The sequence below is a fragment of the Bicyclus anynana genome, chromosome 21 (genome assembly GCF_947172395.1).
Source record: "Bicyclus anynana chromosome 21, ilBicAnyn1.1, whole genome shotgun sequence".
Lineage (NCBI taxonomy): Eukaryota > Metazoa > Arthropoda > Insecta > Lepidoptera > Nymphalidae > Bicyclus > Bicyclus anynana.
Genome location: NC_069103.1, coordinates 3,701,465 through 3,717,466, shown reverse-complemented (window position 1 = coordinate 3,717,466; position 16,002 = coordinate 3,701,465). Strand labels below are relative to the sequence as shown.

At 34.9% G+C, this 16,002-nt stretch overlaps 1 protein-coding gene across 1 annotated transcript; it reads left to right on the top strand.

The window, feature by feature from the left end:
* Nucleotides 1–1,302: 1,302 nt before the first annotated feature.
* Nucleotides 1,303–12,531, top strand: LOC112044269 (uncharacterized). Its single transcript, XM_024080068.2, has 5 exons — nt 1,303–2,053; nt 4,656–4,763; nt 9,337–9,414; nt 10,313–10,401; nt 12,272–12,531. Exons 1-5 carry the CDS (start codon nt 1,981–1,983, stop codon nt 12,494–12,496), a joined length of 573 nt encoding a protein of 190 aa, XP_023935836.2. The 5' UTR covers nt 1,303–1,980; the 3' UTR covers nt 12,497–12,531.
* The last annotated feature ends 3,471 nt before the right edge of the window (nt 12,532–16,002 follow it).

Genomic DNA, 16,002 nt, shown 5'->3' with positions numbered 1-16,002 from the left:
ATATCCGAGCTGTTGTTAAGTTCTTTTATTTTCGATTTTGACAGTGACCAAAGAATATATTACTCAAAGGAGATTTTAGCCTAATATATATATATGTCCAGAAGTTTGAGGGCCTGATGTGTAGACCTTCGTCATTTATTATAAAACCTGAAAGTTTGTCAGTTGTCAGGCCATGTTTGTACCAAAATTCGTACTTACCTTCCCCCTACCCCCTCCCCTCCCCAACAACTAGAAAAACTTAAGTAGGTTGAAATGTAAAAACATTTACTTATTACAGTCTGTTTATTAATTCGGTAGAACTCTGACATTTATAATTCCGGTTCCATTTGTCAGTTACTTTGAAATTTCAGTTGTCACAAACCTTTATTCGTTACTGCAAAAACCACATGAAAGACAAAAATAATGTCTGAGAAGTAAAAGCTTTACGATTAGGTATGCCTTGAATTAATAGATCACTGGCTTGACTTCGAAGTGATCATTAAGTAGAAAATATCATAATTCATAATGTTATTTTTCCCTTTTTAGTTTCGTAATTACGTTAATGTTTTGAAGTTTTAGTTTAGTTTCAGTTTTTCAATAGTTTTTCAATAGTTAATAATTATTGGAAATCAGACAACAAATAATAGTGTGGTGCCTCTACAGGACAAAGACAACTGTTAATGGTGTTTATAAAGCTATGGAATTTCCATAGCATTTGGACTTAAATTCAATTAATATGAAATTATAAATAGTTGAATACAAATAATGCTTCATTTTATTAAAAAGGTTTGTGAAATCTGTTGTCTTCCCTGGTCTGGCTAGTTGATGATATTTTTTCCCTACGTAATTTGTATCAAATTTGATATTTTGCAAATTGTATTACTTAAAATTAAGATAATATTATATTGATTTAATATTTAATTAAAACTTAAGCCTGTATTAATTTAATTTTTAAAATCGAATGAATAAATTTTGTTTTAGTTGAACTTGTCATCTTTTTTTATGGGAACTGTTTTACTTGAAACATCGGAAACGGAAATGTAAATGTCAGAATTCTACGGAATTAATAAATGGACTATAGGTACATATGAGTTAAAGAATCTCTAACGTGGAGATCCTTTCTAGAAGCGACCTTGGTTTTTCTTATAATTCTTATAATTTATGCTTCTGGTTTTTTCTGATAAATTCTTGATGTCAACTATAACATAAAATCACAAAACATATAACGTTAAATAAAATATTAAGGAAAATTTAATTATTACTATAATTATTAGATAGATAGTGACCTTTAAGGCCCAGTTGTTAATGGCTATAGAGAGATCTGGGGTTTGATTTCCAGCTCGGGTCCAGCAATTTAGGGTTTTACATTTTCTGGTGGTATGTATCGGACGTGGCTAATTACCACTCTACGAGGCAGGGGCGTAGCTACGTAAAAAGTATTTAGCGTAGTAAGTAGTAATACATGATGGGCAAGTGGCCTATTTCAGGGTATTCTGGTGTGTTCTAAAATATTTCCGGATTTTTAACTTCCTTAACCTCTGTACCAACGTGTGCCTCATTCATTCCTTTCTATTCGGGTCAATTCATTCAACGCCTTCCTTATCCACGCCTCCCCTGCCTTTATTTCGTTCTCTCACCTTCGAAACTGTCTGCCCCAATTTCTTTCTCTGTTTTGGACCAATCTTAAAAAAATATTCCATTTCTCGATTCCTCCTTTCCAGAATAATATGACTTGCCCATTTCCATTTCAATTTCCTTATCCTGATTGTACCTAATGTCCTCTATTTTCGTACGTTATTTACCTACTTAATAATTAATTATCATCATTTATTTTGAATTAGGCATGGGTAATTCATAAGAAGTCAAGTGACGGTGACAAATGTTATCTCTTTTAATAATGATAGGGTAATCCACGTAGTGTTTATATCCATTTGGTGGCAATCAGTTGGGAGTAGGAACCTTGATATATACTATTTGTGGATCTCAGTTCGTATAATTCGAATGTTTTTTACGTTCCTGGTGTTTCATTTTGTTATTGTAGCTGCCCGCGCCTCAGTTGTGTTTGAGGATTGCGGTAAGTCCCCTTATTTGATTAAGCGATGGAATGGCGCTTGCTGGCTTAAATGATGGTAAAGGGGTAACGCTAACTTGGCGTTATTAAATTAACCATTTTATAAAAATATAACTCAAAACATAAATGATTTAAATAAAAAAAAAACTTCAACCCTTTTTAGCCCTTTAGGGGTAAAATGAAAGACTTACCATACAAACCCTATTCTGACTTTATTTTAAGCTTAAACCATTAAGGCTGTACACACGACGGAAGCTTAAAAAATTTAGTAACTTCTCCCGTTTTCTCAACATTTCTCTTCTGCTTTTCACTGCTCTGCTCCTATTGATCGTAGCGTAATAAAAAGTATACTGTAACCTGCCCATGAGTATTTTGAATAATTGTACCAAGTTTCGTTAAAATCCGTCCAGTAGTTTTTGTTTCTATAAAGAACATACAGACAGACAGACAAAAATTTTACTGATTGCATTTTTGGCATTAGTATCGATCACTAATCACCCCCTGATAGTTATTTTGGAAATATATTTCATGTACAGAATTGATCTCTCTACAGATTTATTATAAGTATAGATTTAATGCAAAGAAAAGTTTTAATCTATAAATTACTTGCGACACCCGCGACTTCGTCCAGATATTCACAAACCTCACGGGAACCATGGATTTTTCCGGGATGAAAAGTAGCCTATGTGTTAATCCAGACTATTTCCATTCCAAATTTCATCCAAATCGCTTCAGTAGCCGCAGCGTAAAGGAAGAACAAACATACACATACACTTACACACAAACTTTCGCCTTTATAATATTAGCGTGATACCCGTGCGAAGCCGGAGCGGGCCGCTATGTTTTTATATCCAACGTTCACAGTTTATCTGTAGTGTTGTTTAGTATCAGCATTGCATCCGTGCGTAACCGGGGCTGGTCGCTAGTTATACAAATAAAAAATCTATCTATTAAAAAAATCGCATCAAAATCCGTTGCGTAGTTTTAAATATTTAAGCAAACATATCTCTATAAGAGACAGAGAATAGTAAAGAGGGAATAGTAGATTGTTAACTGAGGGTGGAAAGAATCAATGGCCGAGGTATTTAGACTTACTTTTAATTTTGAATATGAGGAAAATAAAACTAGTTGTTTATCTAAACTATTTATTGATAATATACTAGCGGCCACCCGCGACCGCCCTTAGATCTCTTTAATTCAGCCCTGTCGCAAAATCCGTTCTTAGTGGACCTCTACTATCTACAAACTACTTCCCTACCAAATTTTACTTTTTATTTTTTTACCTTCGTCCCTATCTCTTTTATAAAACAAAGTCTTTTGTTTTATACTATTGAGTGGTGTAGGTACCTACCTAGCTACCTATCTAAAAATAACATCCCACTGCATATTAGATACGCAAGTAGGTACCTACAACTGCAACGGATTCTTTGTTCAAATGATAGTGTTCGGCTTAAATAGCTATTCTGTGATTAATAATTAATTTATTATGTATTAATATGTAGCTTAGTGATGCACATAAATAATTCGCGAGATATAGATACGATATTAAGGAAAAACAATCTTTTAATATATAGCACCTGGGCACAGTAGATATTGGGTTTACCGGCCATACGAAAAATAAATAAGCGATTATATTGAAACATACTGGCTCTGAACTGTTTCGTTGGGCCTGTTGTGGCTTCGGATTACTAGGCTAGAGTTTGGGTCTTTTAAGATTATATAACTTATTATCAATCTGTATATGTTTTACAGTACGAGAGTAACTTACAGGATAGTTAAAGCTCTTATTTACCTACGTACTACTAGTGGTGTGGCTAGCTAGACAGGGCTAGCAAAATGCCACGAGCCTACGGTTCGAACAGTGGCGTAGTGTGCCTAGGAAGGGTCCTGTATCAAAATAAGTTAAGGAAGGGGCTCAACCCAATAGTCGTCTATTAGGTTGGACCCCTTAACTTATTTTGATACAAATCCCTAAAAATCTCTTTTTTTTATTACTTTCTGATTTGAAATTTTTACACAAAATATTCCAAGTAATTGTGCGACGAATAATATGTAGTAAATCGAATGTCAAAAAGAAACAAAATAGCGAATGTTTGAAAATAATACATATGATAGATTTTTTTTCAAATTAAATCGTTTTGGTATTTTAATCAAAATAATACAAAAGACGAATGTTGCTTTCACCTGTAAGGGGCCCCTGTAGTCCGAGGGGCCCGTATCATTGATACGGCTGATATGGCAGTAGCTACGCCCTGTGTTCGAAGGGCCGCCCAACCCGTGAAACGCGACGTCGTTTATGGGGCCCCATCGAATGAACTCGCCATGGGTCTCAGTCCGCTGGAATAATCATATATAGATACCTACATTTTCAAATGCAATGCCCTGGGTAGCATACGAAGCGGGGCAGCGTTTAGCGTCACGATTTTGTCAATTACACTATCAAAAAGTAGAATGTGCTACTTCCGAATCACTCTTGATTTTCAAAAAGTTATACGATGTAAATTAATAATTTAAATAGGCTGGCTGGCTAGTTGCAACTTTTTAGTCGGCCCCAGGCTGTGAAAACCCACGCTCCGCCACTGATCAAATGATCTCCACTTTACAGGGTCGGCTTACGATTTACAAACTGTCAACATACAAGGATGTGGAATGCGGATGCCGTGTTTCGTGACGCTCGGTGACAGGATCCCTGTCAATGTGAGATTTCACGCCGGTAAGTTTACCTGTTTGTATTTACTGTAACAATGTTTGTAATAGGTTTCGTTATCAACCCATATTCGGCTCACAGCTGAGCTCAAGTCTCCTCTCAGAATGACAGGGGTTAGGCCAATAGTCCACCACGCTGGCCCAATGTGGATTGGCAGACTTCACACACGCAGAGAGTTAAGAAATTTCTCTGGTATACAGGTTAACTCACGATGCTTTCCTTCATCGTTTGAGACACGTAATATTTAATTTCTTAAAATGCACACAAATGAAAAGTTGGAGGTGCACGTCCCGGACCGGATTCGAACCCACGTTCCCGGAATTAGAGGCAGAGGTCATATACACTGGGCTATCACGGCTATTAGGTTAATAATTATTAACTAGTGGACGCCTAAATGTTCTGTTTCCCTTGTCTCTCTCACTCTCGTGGACCAGGTGGAATTGCGAAATGCTTATTGGTAAACCATACAATTAGTTAATTTGAGTAAGCTAGATTATCAAGACAAAAGTTTGTCGTATCTAATAAAAAAAGTATAATCTATACTTATAATAAATCTGTAGAGAGGTCAATTCTGTACATGAAATATATTTCCAAAATAACTATCAGGGGGTGATTAGTGATCGATACTGATGCCAAAAATGCAATCAGTAAAATTTTTGTCTGTCTGTCTGTCTGTCTGTCTGTATGTTCTTTATAGAAACAAAAACTACTGGATGGATTTTAACGAAACTTGGTACAATTATTCTACATACTCCTGGGCAGGTTATAGTATACTTTTCATTACGCTACAATCAATAGGAGCACAGCAGTGAAGAGAAATGTTGAGAAAACGGGAGAAGTTACTCAATTTTTTAAGCTTCTGTCGCGTGTACAGCCTTAATGGTTAAAGCTACATAGAAATTATGTATGACGGAAATGTTCTCCTTAAAATTATCTATAAAAACACAACAGCATATATATGTCTATCTTTTATGGTTGACTCACAATAACACGTGTAACTTCCGATAGCTTAGCAGTTCGGAGCTTTCTAATTATATTTGTCTACTCTTATGTTTATAACACTCATCACTCATCCTTAATAAGAAAGTTAACATTATTACCTATTCAATAAAAAAAGAATCATAAAAATCGGTAAAGAAACACCAAAGTTATACAAGAAATACGCTAAGCCATCGCGCGTGAATACTAATTCATGCTATATGGATTATTTTTGTGTAACGGTTGCCGCGCTTGACGCGACTCGCGGTGGGAGGAATAAATAAAGAAGTGCAGCCTTAATGAGTAGGGTAGGGGTAGGGTAGAGTAGGGGTAGGGTAGGGGTAGGGTAGTGGTAGGGTAGGGGTAGGGTTGGGATAGGGTAGGGTAGGGGTAGGGTAGAGGTAGGTTAGGGTAGGGTAGGATAGGGGTAGAGTAGGGTAGAAAGTTTACAACGACTTTCACGCGGACGAAGTCGCGGGCGTCCGCTAGTAGAGGTATAAATAAATATGTAAGGTTTTGATTCTTTACAGTGAATACAGCTATAGGTATCTACTATAGAAAAATTTAGAAGGTGCAATCTATACTAATATTATAAAGCTGAAGAGTTTGTCTATTTGTTTCTTTGTTTGAACACACTAATCTCAGGAACTACTGGTCCGATTTGAAAAATTCTTTCAGTGTTATATATATAAGGCTATAGGCTATAGGCTACATATTCCCCGAATAAGTCCCCGTATTCCTACGGGAACAAGAACCACGCGGGTAAAACTACGCTGCTAGTTTTCTTACATTAGCTGCTCTGTTAGTTTAGAAATAACGGCTCATTAAGCTTGTATTGTATTGTTAGCAATTACGTCATGTGTCAATGACATGACCGATAATGAGCTAAGAGCCAGTGATTGCCACTAGCGGACGCCCGCAACTTCGTTAACGTCCGTTTCAGTTTTTTATAAATCTCGCATCGCGGTAACTTTTCCACGATAAAGAATAGCCTTTATTAAATCAATAACTATCTACCATGCTAACCATAGCCAGTGAAAGACCCATTTAAATCGGTTCAGCCGTTCCAGAGATTAACAAGCACAAACAGCAGACAATTTGTTTTTCTTATAAACCCATAATGTATTTTAGTATCGTGTAAATAACTATATACGCACTTGAGAAAACACAGTAATATAGAAATCACATAAAGTTCACACAATTTTTATTTTTATTTATATGTACTATTAATAAAACGTGGATGGAGTTTATGTAACCTAGGAAAATATATATGTATATACTGAAAACTCGACAGTCGATACAGATACCTATACTTACAATATTTTACAATAGGAGAGAGAAAAATTACCTATAGCTAAAATTGATTTGGAAGTGCGATGTGTGTGATGTTGGACAGTCATTATAATTACTAAGTATTTAGATAAGATAAAACTAATTATTATCTACCAACTGAGAATTCTAATTATTTCATTAATAAAACTATTGCATGACCTAGTATAATAAATTGCAGACAAGTTAAAATCTATATCTATCTATCTATTCTATACTAACAATAAAATTCTGTAACAGGTCAAAGAAATATTGAAAATTTTTATTAGAGTGCATTACAATAGTTACTGACGCCAAAAATATTTTTTTATTATTTTTTGTCTGTCCGTATTTTTATTAACCGGGCATCACGCTGAAAGTACTAACAAATTCAAATGAAACTTGGCACGATTAAAGATAATAATAAGGAGAAGGTTAAAGGATACTTTTTGTCGCGAAAATTAAATCCGGTCGGAGAGAAACAGGGGTTGAAAGTTTGCACGGAAAGTCCGTAATTTTTCTAGTTACATTTGTTAAAATTGGTATGTGGTGCCAAAAAATACATAAAAAAATATTATTTCAAAATTGTACCCCTGAAAGGTTAAAAAGGGGTTGAAGTTTTTTTTAATATAAATTGTTCAAATTTTAAGTTTTAGTTTTGTAAAATGATTAGTGGACTATTTAATATACATATATACACATATAAAGCAGAAATAGAAGGTGGTAAAACCATGAGGGACCGTAATACGGAGAAGGTTATAGGATACTTTTTATTACGAAAATAAAATAAGAAGGGGGTGAAATAGGGGTTGAAAGTTTATACGGAAAATCCTTCATTTTTAGAGTTACACCTTTAAAAATTTGTTCATTAATCATAATATATAATGGGATTCAAAAATTTTTAAAATTCAAACTCTAAAGTGGTGAAATAGGTCTTGAAAGTTTACATTGATTTCCACGCGGACGAAGTCGGGGTGTCCGCTAGTTAATAAACAAAATGTAAGTATGTAATATTTAACATTCAAGCTCCTCTCAACGGTCTTACTAGAAAATTACGTGAATTATCAACAACACTTACGCTTACCTCGTCTCATAATAATATGCCATCTATTTTTTGTATTTATTTGTCGACTTGTGTGAAGGTATCTAAGTATTCAGTCATCATTTATATTTAATATCTTTTATTGTTATTTTTTGCTACTCATACCGAGATTCAATTGCCGACCGCGTGAGGCAGGTAACATAACACGTTTATACCTACGGTGTAATCGTTTGTTTTAATTAAGTTTATTCGAGAAGTTATAGGTATCTATAACAGTTAAAACATTAATCAACGAAGGTCTTTTTAATAATAACAGGACTTGTGTCAAGAATCTCTGAACGGAAAAATCCTAATAGCTATATGTTATGGAATCATAACGGAAAAATCCTAATACCTATATCGACATATCGGATCTTCATAACACTAAGAAGAATCAACAGTCTTCAATAAATGAGGATTTCTCATTGACCTCTTTTTAATAGGAGATCGATGGGATTTCTTAAAAAAGTCAGTCAATCTGCTTATTTACTCGTTTTTTGACGGAAAAAATGCAATACACTTGGATTGACTTAAGCTATCTTGATCTTGTACATCGAGAAATTATTTAAAAAAATCAACTTTCGTTGATTTTCACCCTAACCTGACTATCCCTTTGTCTGTACCTAGTATATTAAAAACACGCCACGTGTCTCCATTTATCTCTAGAAAGTGTGAAAGCTCATTTTAGTCTACTTTATACTGTACACGCTAAAACTATTGATTTAAAAAAATAAACTTTTTCATTAATTGTAGGTAATTAAGGTTTATTGTATAAATTTTTTATTGTCAAATATTGGTAGCCGTCATTTATCCGATATGACGGCGTGAGTGACATCATCATCATCAGCCTATTTTAACGGCCCGCTATAAGGCCAGTTCCGGTAGCAAAGTGGTCGATTCTCTTTGTATGATCGCAAACGCTTCGAAAATTAAAAAAATTATGGGAATGACATTTGCTGTCGACAGGTCACGTGATCAAGATCTGTCATTCCCATACATTTTTTTAGTTTTCGAAGCGTTTGCGATCATAGAAAGAGAATCAACATGCCACTTTGCAACCGGGGCAGGCCATCCTCCTTATAGGAGAAGGAATATGAGACTTAGACCCACCACGCTGCTCCAATGAGGGTTGGCAATTATTCAGGCACACCCTTTTTAAGCACTAAATGTAGTCATTAACCGTGTACTAATAATTAATTAATGATATTTCAGATTTCGTGTCACGTCAACTCGATCAAGATGTCATTATACAAATAAACTTCGTTCACGCGAGGACCCCAGTGACTCCAGGTAACGTAACATGTTGTCTATGATGATGTTGCTTTCATTATTAACACTGGCGTAGCGATTTGGCGGCAAGGGAGCATTTGCTCCAGGTGACCTACGAAAGGGAGTGGCAGCAAGCGCTTTGATTTACCTACTCAATTGAAAAAAAATTGGTAAAATTAAAATCCAAAAGTGCATACAAAAATCTCAGACAAAATGTAACACAAAGAAACGCCTGATGTCCACAAGCCTGTAGTAATGTTAAGCACTAAGATTTTATTGATTTTCAATAAGTACAATGTAAATCAGGACAGTTGAACAAAATATTTTAACTTAAAATAGGTATGTACCAATTGAAATACGGAAGAGCGGCAAAATTTTAATGGGCCCCGGGTAACGAATTTCCAGTGGGCCCCGAGCGGCAAAAACGCACGCTACGCCACTGGCTTTGTGGAACGCGTCCCTTGCTTGTCAGCAAATGGGTCTGGTTGACCTGTCAATTATTATCCTCTTCCAGGGTAACTATCAGTCGGCATTGCCATTTAACATAACTGAATAGTGGTGGTGGTGGTTAATTCGGAGCGTGTGTTAACTTTTTAATATAGATTTCTTTTAAACCTACAACAAAGTTTTTTCCTTCTTCCCGCCGTCTGCTCGGTTAGATATTTTAAACTAGGTAGTTACGCGTCGGATTTTGACGCGGTTTTTATTAGATAGAGATAGATTTGATGATTATGAGATGTCATTCAAGATGAATTCTACTTATAGTTTAATATTGAACTAGTGTTGAATAAAAGATTAATAACTACACACGTAGCCGATAGAAACCACATACGAGCTAGATCCCTTGGTGTTTTGATGCTTAGTTATAGCTATTTTCCATGTTTTTTTAAATAAATACATACCTACATTAATTTTTCAGAACCTTGTGAAACTGTGATGTGTCCCGTAAGAACGGACGCCGAAACATCTTTCACCAGTGTTATGTCTGTACCAACTAATATGGCGTTGGTAAGTTTAAATTGACTTATAATTGGTATTCTTTGTGCTGAGCTAATGAATACCCACTTACTATTTATAATAATGAATTGCAAATTTAATGTTTGGGTCATTACGTACGTTACCTATCGTTATTTGATGACGAAAAATTCTTACTTTATTTTATACATACTAGCTGAGCCAGCAAACATCGTTCTGTCATATTTTTTTCATAGAAAACTAATGAAATTGCGATTTATAAAATGTGGGGGTAGGGGTAGTGTAGGGTCAAAAATACTTTATGACCTATTCGCATATCTACAATCTATTCGCATATCGGTCGTGCCGTATCGTGCGACCATCATTGGTCTAAGGCGACTTGAATTTTTTAAACCGCACTAGCAGAACCTCGCGGTTTACCCGCATAGTTCTCATTTCCATGGGAAGACGGGGTTAAAATATGGCTTATGTTGCTTCCAGGTAATCAGTCCAGTAAATCAAAATCAAAATCAAATTCAAAATTCATTTATTTCAAATAAGCTCAGTTTGCAAGCACTTTTGAAACGTCCGTTGAGTAATTGTAAAGATTTTTTGAATTTATTCGTTTGAGTAAACACATCTAGGCCTACTTAAATAACGAAATAAGTAGGCAATATATGGAACATCTGTATATCTGCATAAATAATACGTATACGTATGTTGTAATATCGTCTACCTACATAAACGTTTGTCAATCACCCATATAATGCTTAAGTTTAGATAGGTACAAATTACAATATGGTTTTATGACTTGAAATTAGTCAAATTATGTACGTATAAATTACTAAGGATCCGTATAATAAACCTGTTTTCATACATAGGTACATTGTTATTAAATGGTAAATGATTATTTTATTATACTATTCATCACACAAGGTAGATACGTTCATTATACCTATATATTTTATTTTACAACAAGAATAAAATAATATTTTTTTATTTCTGTGTGTCTAAGCGAGAAGTGTCGCTTAAAATAACAATTTAAATCTTTTGTTAACATTTAGTCTAATACTTATAGATTTGGGGTAAAAACATTTAGGTCCTTAGTAGGCACCTTTACGAAGACAGAGAGACTAAGCAACTGGTGCACCAGGCTCCAGAGTAAAGAACCCTCTCGCAATACTCACCGTCTGTTTTCGATTCGACCCTTGATCCAACTTCCAAGCTGCTTCCCAAACTGTTGGTCAAAAGCTCGCTTTGACTAGACATGACTCGAACTTTAGTAACAGAATATTAATTATTATTGGATGATGTAGTGTAGGTCAAGAACCGAGACTTGCTCAAGACAATTCTCGAAGACCGAGTTGACCTTTCCAGGTCAAATCATTATAATTTTATGCATTCAGTGACTTAAACATACATAACACCTTAGTTTATTGAAGTGACTGCAGGATATCACGTTTTTATGACTCGCAACAAGGAAATAAAGCCTAAGAATTTTAAAACGCTTGAATACACGTTTCCGATGACGAACAAAATAATACAGGAATACAAATAGGTATATTAAATATAAATCAGTGGGAGCTATAATATCCTAAAGACTTAAAAACATTCAACGTTGTCATATATTATCGTTGTAAAATTCAGTTTTTAACAAATCCCACGAAAACTTGTATTTTCCGGAACAAAAGTTCAATATATTGCTCAATTACCTATTCTATATTCCAGTAATAGTTCTATTCAAATAAGTTCCACAGATTAGGCCGAAAAAACACACGAAGAAGAAAAAGTTCGATATTTTTCGTTGCTTATTCCCATATTTTGTGTCACGAATGGCCGCCCCTGACATCTGGCCGCCTTAGGATAAATCCGCCACTGTCTTTGAGTACTTATTATATATTAATTTATTGATTATTGATTACAGAATCAACGAGGCTACTTGCAGTGGCGCGTCTACAACGAAGTGGGCCAGCGAGTGCTATGCTATCAAGTTATGGTCCAGACACAGAATTTTGTACAAAAGTTTTTACGACACCACCTAGCCGTATTGGAGGCTAAGATTGAAGCCTTACCTTTTTTACGGCCATCTTTTAAAACAAACTTTTTTAATTCAACTCTGTTACTTTCAAAACTTATTACAAAAAAATAAATAAGGAATCTTCTAAGAATTTTTATTATTTTATTAAAACTGAGAAAATCCTGTTAGTCTGTTTAAAAATTTTCCTGAGTTCAAGATTTGGACTGTAATATACATAGACATAAAGGCATTGGGGTGACTATAGGGTGGCAGGGCTGGCAAACTTCGAAGGGTCGAAATGGACCCCTTTGTCTAGACTCTAAAAGTAACATAACAATTGATAAAAATACGTGACGTTATATTTTCTGCTAAAGTTACCGTGATAGCCCAGCGGAGGTCCTCTGCCTTCGATTTGGAGGGCGTAGGTTCGAATCCAGTCCGGTGAATGCACCATCAACTTTTCAATTAGATATGTGCATTTTATGAAATTGAATATCACGTGTTTCAAACGGTGAAGGAAAAATATCGTGAGGAAACCTGCACACCACACCTGAGAATTTTCTTGATTCTCTACGTGTATGAAGCCTGCCAATCCGCATTGGGCTATTGTGGTGGACTATTAGCCTAACCCCTCACAATCTGAAACTGGTGCTCAACAGTGAACCGAATATTGGGTTGATAATGATGATATTTTCTGCAGGGCTCCATCAAATGAACTAGTTTTGAACCTTAGATGGTATATCTATATAGGCAATGGTTTTCCACCCAACATCGCTTGTTACGTTATATGGCTTAGCGAGACGAGACGGATTGGGTGGTTATTACCTACCTACGTCTAATTTAATTAAACCTAGCCATCTCTGTATGTTTTGTTGATACGTACAAAAAATCCTATAAAAACTACAATCATATTATATAGGTTCAACGTCCTGTCTGAGCAAAGCGCATGTAGTCGTAGATAAATTATTCAATAAATAATATATATAGTATTTTTTTGAGAACGATTACAAAAAACTTCAGTTAATTTATCCTAAATGCTTTACAATTAATCATATCCAAGTAAAATGGTGGCAAGAATTGGCTGCATTTTCGCGTCGGACCAGGCCAGCCAGCTTTGCTGTCACCAGTCAAGGCTATTAGTGCTAAAAATAAACAATTGGTGCTAAACATTGTAATAATATTTGAATGGTGCTAATTGGGTTGTACACGCTAAGCGTGGACGCCCGTGACTTTGGATATTTTTTTTGGTACTCAAAAACTTTTTTCTGTTAACTTGATATGATACTTCGAAATTAGCTTTATTCCTGTAAAAGCTTTAAAATTACTAGATCCAATCAGAATCAGTCTGTCAGTTATAAAGTAACGCATATAACCCTTAAAAGACAGTAATTCCCCTAATCCAGGTGGACCCCTCCGGGTTCAAGGTAGACTTAACGAGGGTCTATGTTGGTGTGATAAAAAAATGGGGGTTCACAGAAGAAGTTTTATATAATTGACCCTTCATAAATCTCAGTATAACCTTGTAAAGGTAGCACGAGTAAAAAATACGCCAGTTAACATGAGTTCAGTATTAATTGGTTATGTAATCTGAGGAGTAGCAATTAATGAACAAATTACACATTAGCTACTCATTAGACTCACCTGAACCAGTGTCCGTGCTCTTTTTATATTGTGTAATTTAGTCGTCGTACGTCAACCTACAGCAATCATATTGAAAAAAAAAAGGTAAATCGTTATGTTATTTGAGGAATAACAATTAGTGTACAAATCACCCATTAGGTACTCATTAGACTCACTTGCACCAGTGTCAGTGTTCTTTTTATTTTGCGTTATTTATTGTTACGTACGTCAACCTACTGAAAACAAGGTCATACATATCCTTTGTTCGTGGTAAAAAAAATATATATTACTCTTATCATTTTTCTTAATATGTAAATAATGCATACATAAAAATAATGCTTTTTGAAAATACTTGTTATTGTTGTATTTTTGATAATAATATTTAATTATTTTCATTGAGGAATATTGTTTATGCATTGTACTTGTACTTATACTTAATATACCTGCTCGTAATTTTCGTTTTATATAGATTTTAGTTTGAAAAGAATTTGACCCTTCTACCGAGGTTTAAAGTTCGCACGCCTATCTCGCGTCTCGCGCGCCTCGGGCCATTGAGCATTTGCATCAGTTTTCAGAATGCATAAATGCATATAAAAAAATACAGACCATAGTTCTGTATACATTATTGGTTTTCTATACAAAGGCGTTTTCTATTTACCTCCAGGAAGCTTGCTTCGTCCAAGAAAATATTACCGCCAAGTTTATTGCATTTTGCCTCAAAGGAGGATTGCCGTTTTCCGATGTGTGTGTGTTGGTGAAATAAACACATTACAAAGCCAAATTTTGTCTACATTTTTCTTCACAGTGATGCTAATATGGGGCCAAGTTAAGAGAAATAGACAAAATATCGTTCAATGGTGTTGAAGTTATCCCAGTCCCATCTCTTTCTTCTCAACTTAATGCAATAGATGTACCTATTTCCGCTTGTGCCGCTATTGTTTGAATTTTGTCGATTTCTCTTCTCGAGAATATCTTGTTGGTCGCATGTTAGCACCTAATTATAACATAGTCCCCTTTTCCGCTCGAGTATAATAATTAGTATTGCGTGATTTATGTCGAAAGATAAGGTATTTTAAAAATTATACACAAGCTATTCAGGTACAAGTACCAAGTAGGTAAACGACAAGGTTGTTCCTTGACACCATGCACGCATCTTTGCCATTTGTCAGAGTCGGAAATCGGCAAAATAGCTATCTTATCGAAGGTCGATAAATGAGAATCTGCAAAATTAATACAATAATCGTATGTGTTTATGAAAATAAAGATTTTGAGAACTTGTTTCTAAATTCGGTGTATATTCATTCTACTTTTTCATTCTCACAATATTATTCAATTCAAGTTACTGTTAGAAAATTTCTAAAAGTAACTTGAATTGAATTGTTTTTTGTACTGATTCGATATCAGTTGTGTTATGTTAATACTCATTCTAGAAATTACCATAGACAAGAAATACCTACAAAAATGCAAAAAAAAAAATTCGTAAAAAATGCTACTTGTGGGGTTTTAACAATCACCGATTTAAATAGGTAAATGATCATCCAAATACGTCCACCACTTAAAGACTCGTTAGTAGAACGTCAATCACAGCCTTCCAAAAAAAAATTGCTAGTATGGCAATAAAAACTAAGACGCAAGTGTTAATAAAAAAATGTATTTTAAAACATATATCTGTTTTTTTACCTTCTAAATGAATAGTTAGAGGTAGATAGATTATAGCGATTATAATATAATGATAGACCTATTATAAAGGATCTGGAAATCATCTAGAAGGAATATTTCAGAAAAGAAAAAAATTCATATTGAAGTAGAGAAATGAACAACTTTTCAGTTGTGTGCATTTTAAGAAATTACATATCACGTGTCTCAAACGGTGAAGGAAAACATCGTGAGGAAACCTGCGTAACAGAGAATTTTCTAAGTTTTCTGCGTGTGTGAAGTCGGCCAATCCGCATTGGGCCAGCGTGGTGGACTATTGGCCTAACCCCTCTCATTCTGAGAGAAGACTCGAGCTCAGCAGT

Excerpts from the sequence above, each read along its gene's own strand:
- LOC112044269 (XM_024080068.2), top strand. The coding sequence starts at position 1,981 with ATGTTTTTTACGTTCCTGGTGTTTCATTTTGTTATTGTAGCTGCCCGC. Across the intron at positions 2,054-4,655 it reads AGTTGTGTTTGAGGATTGCG|GGTCGGCTTACGATTTACAA; the intron begins GTAAGTCCCCTT and ends TCCACTTTACAG. Across the intron at positions 10,402-12,271 it reads TACCAACTAATATGGCGTTG|AATCAACGAGGCTACTTGCA; the intron begins GTAAGTTTAAAT and ends TATTGATTACAG.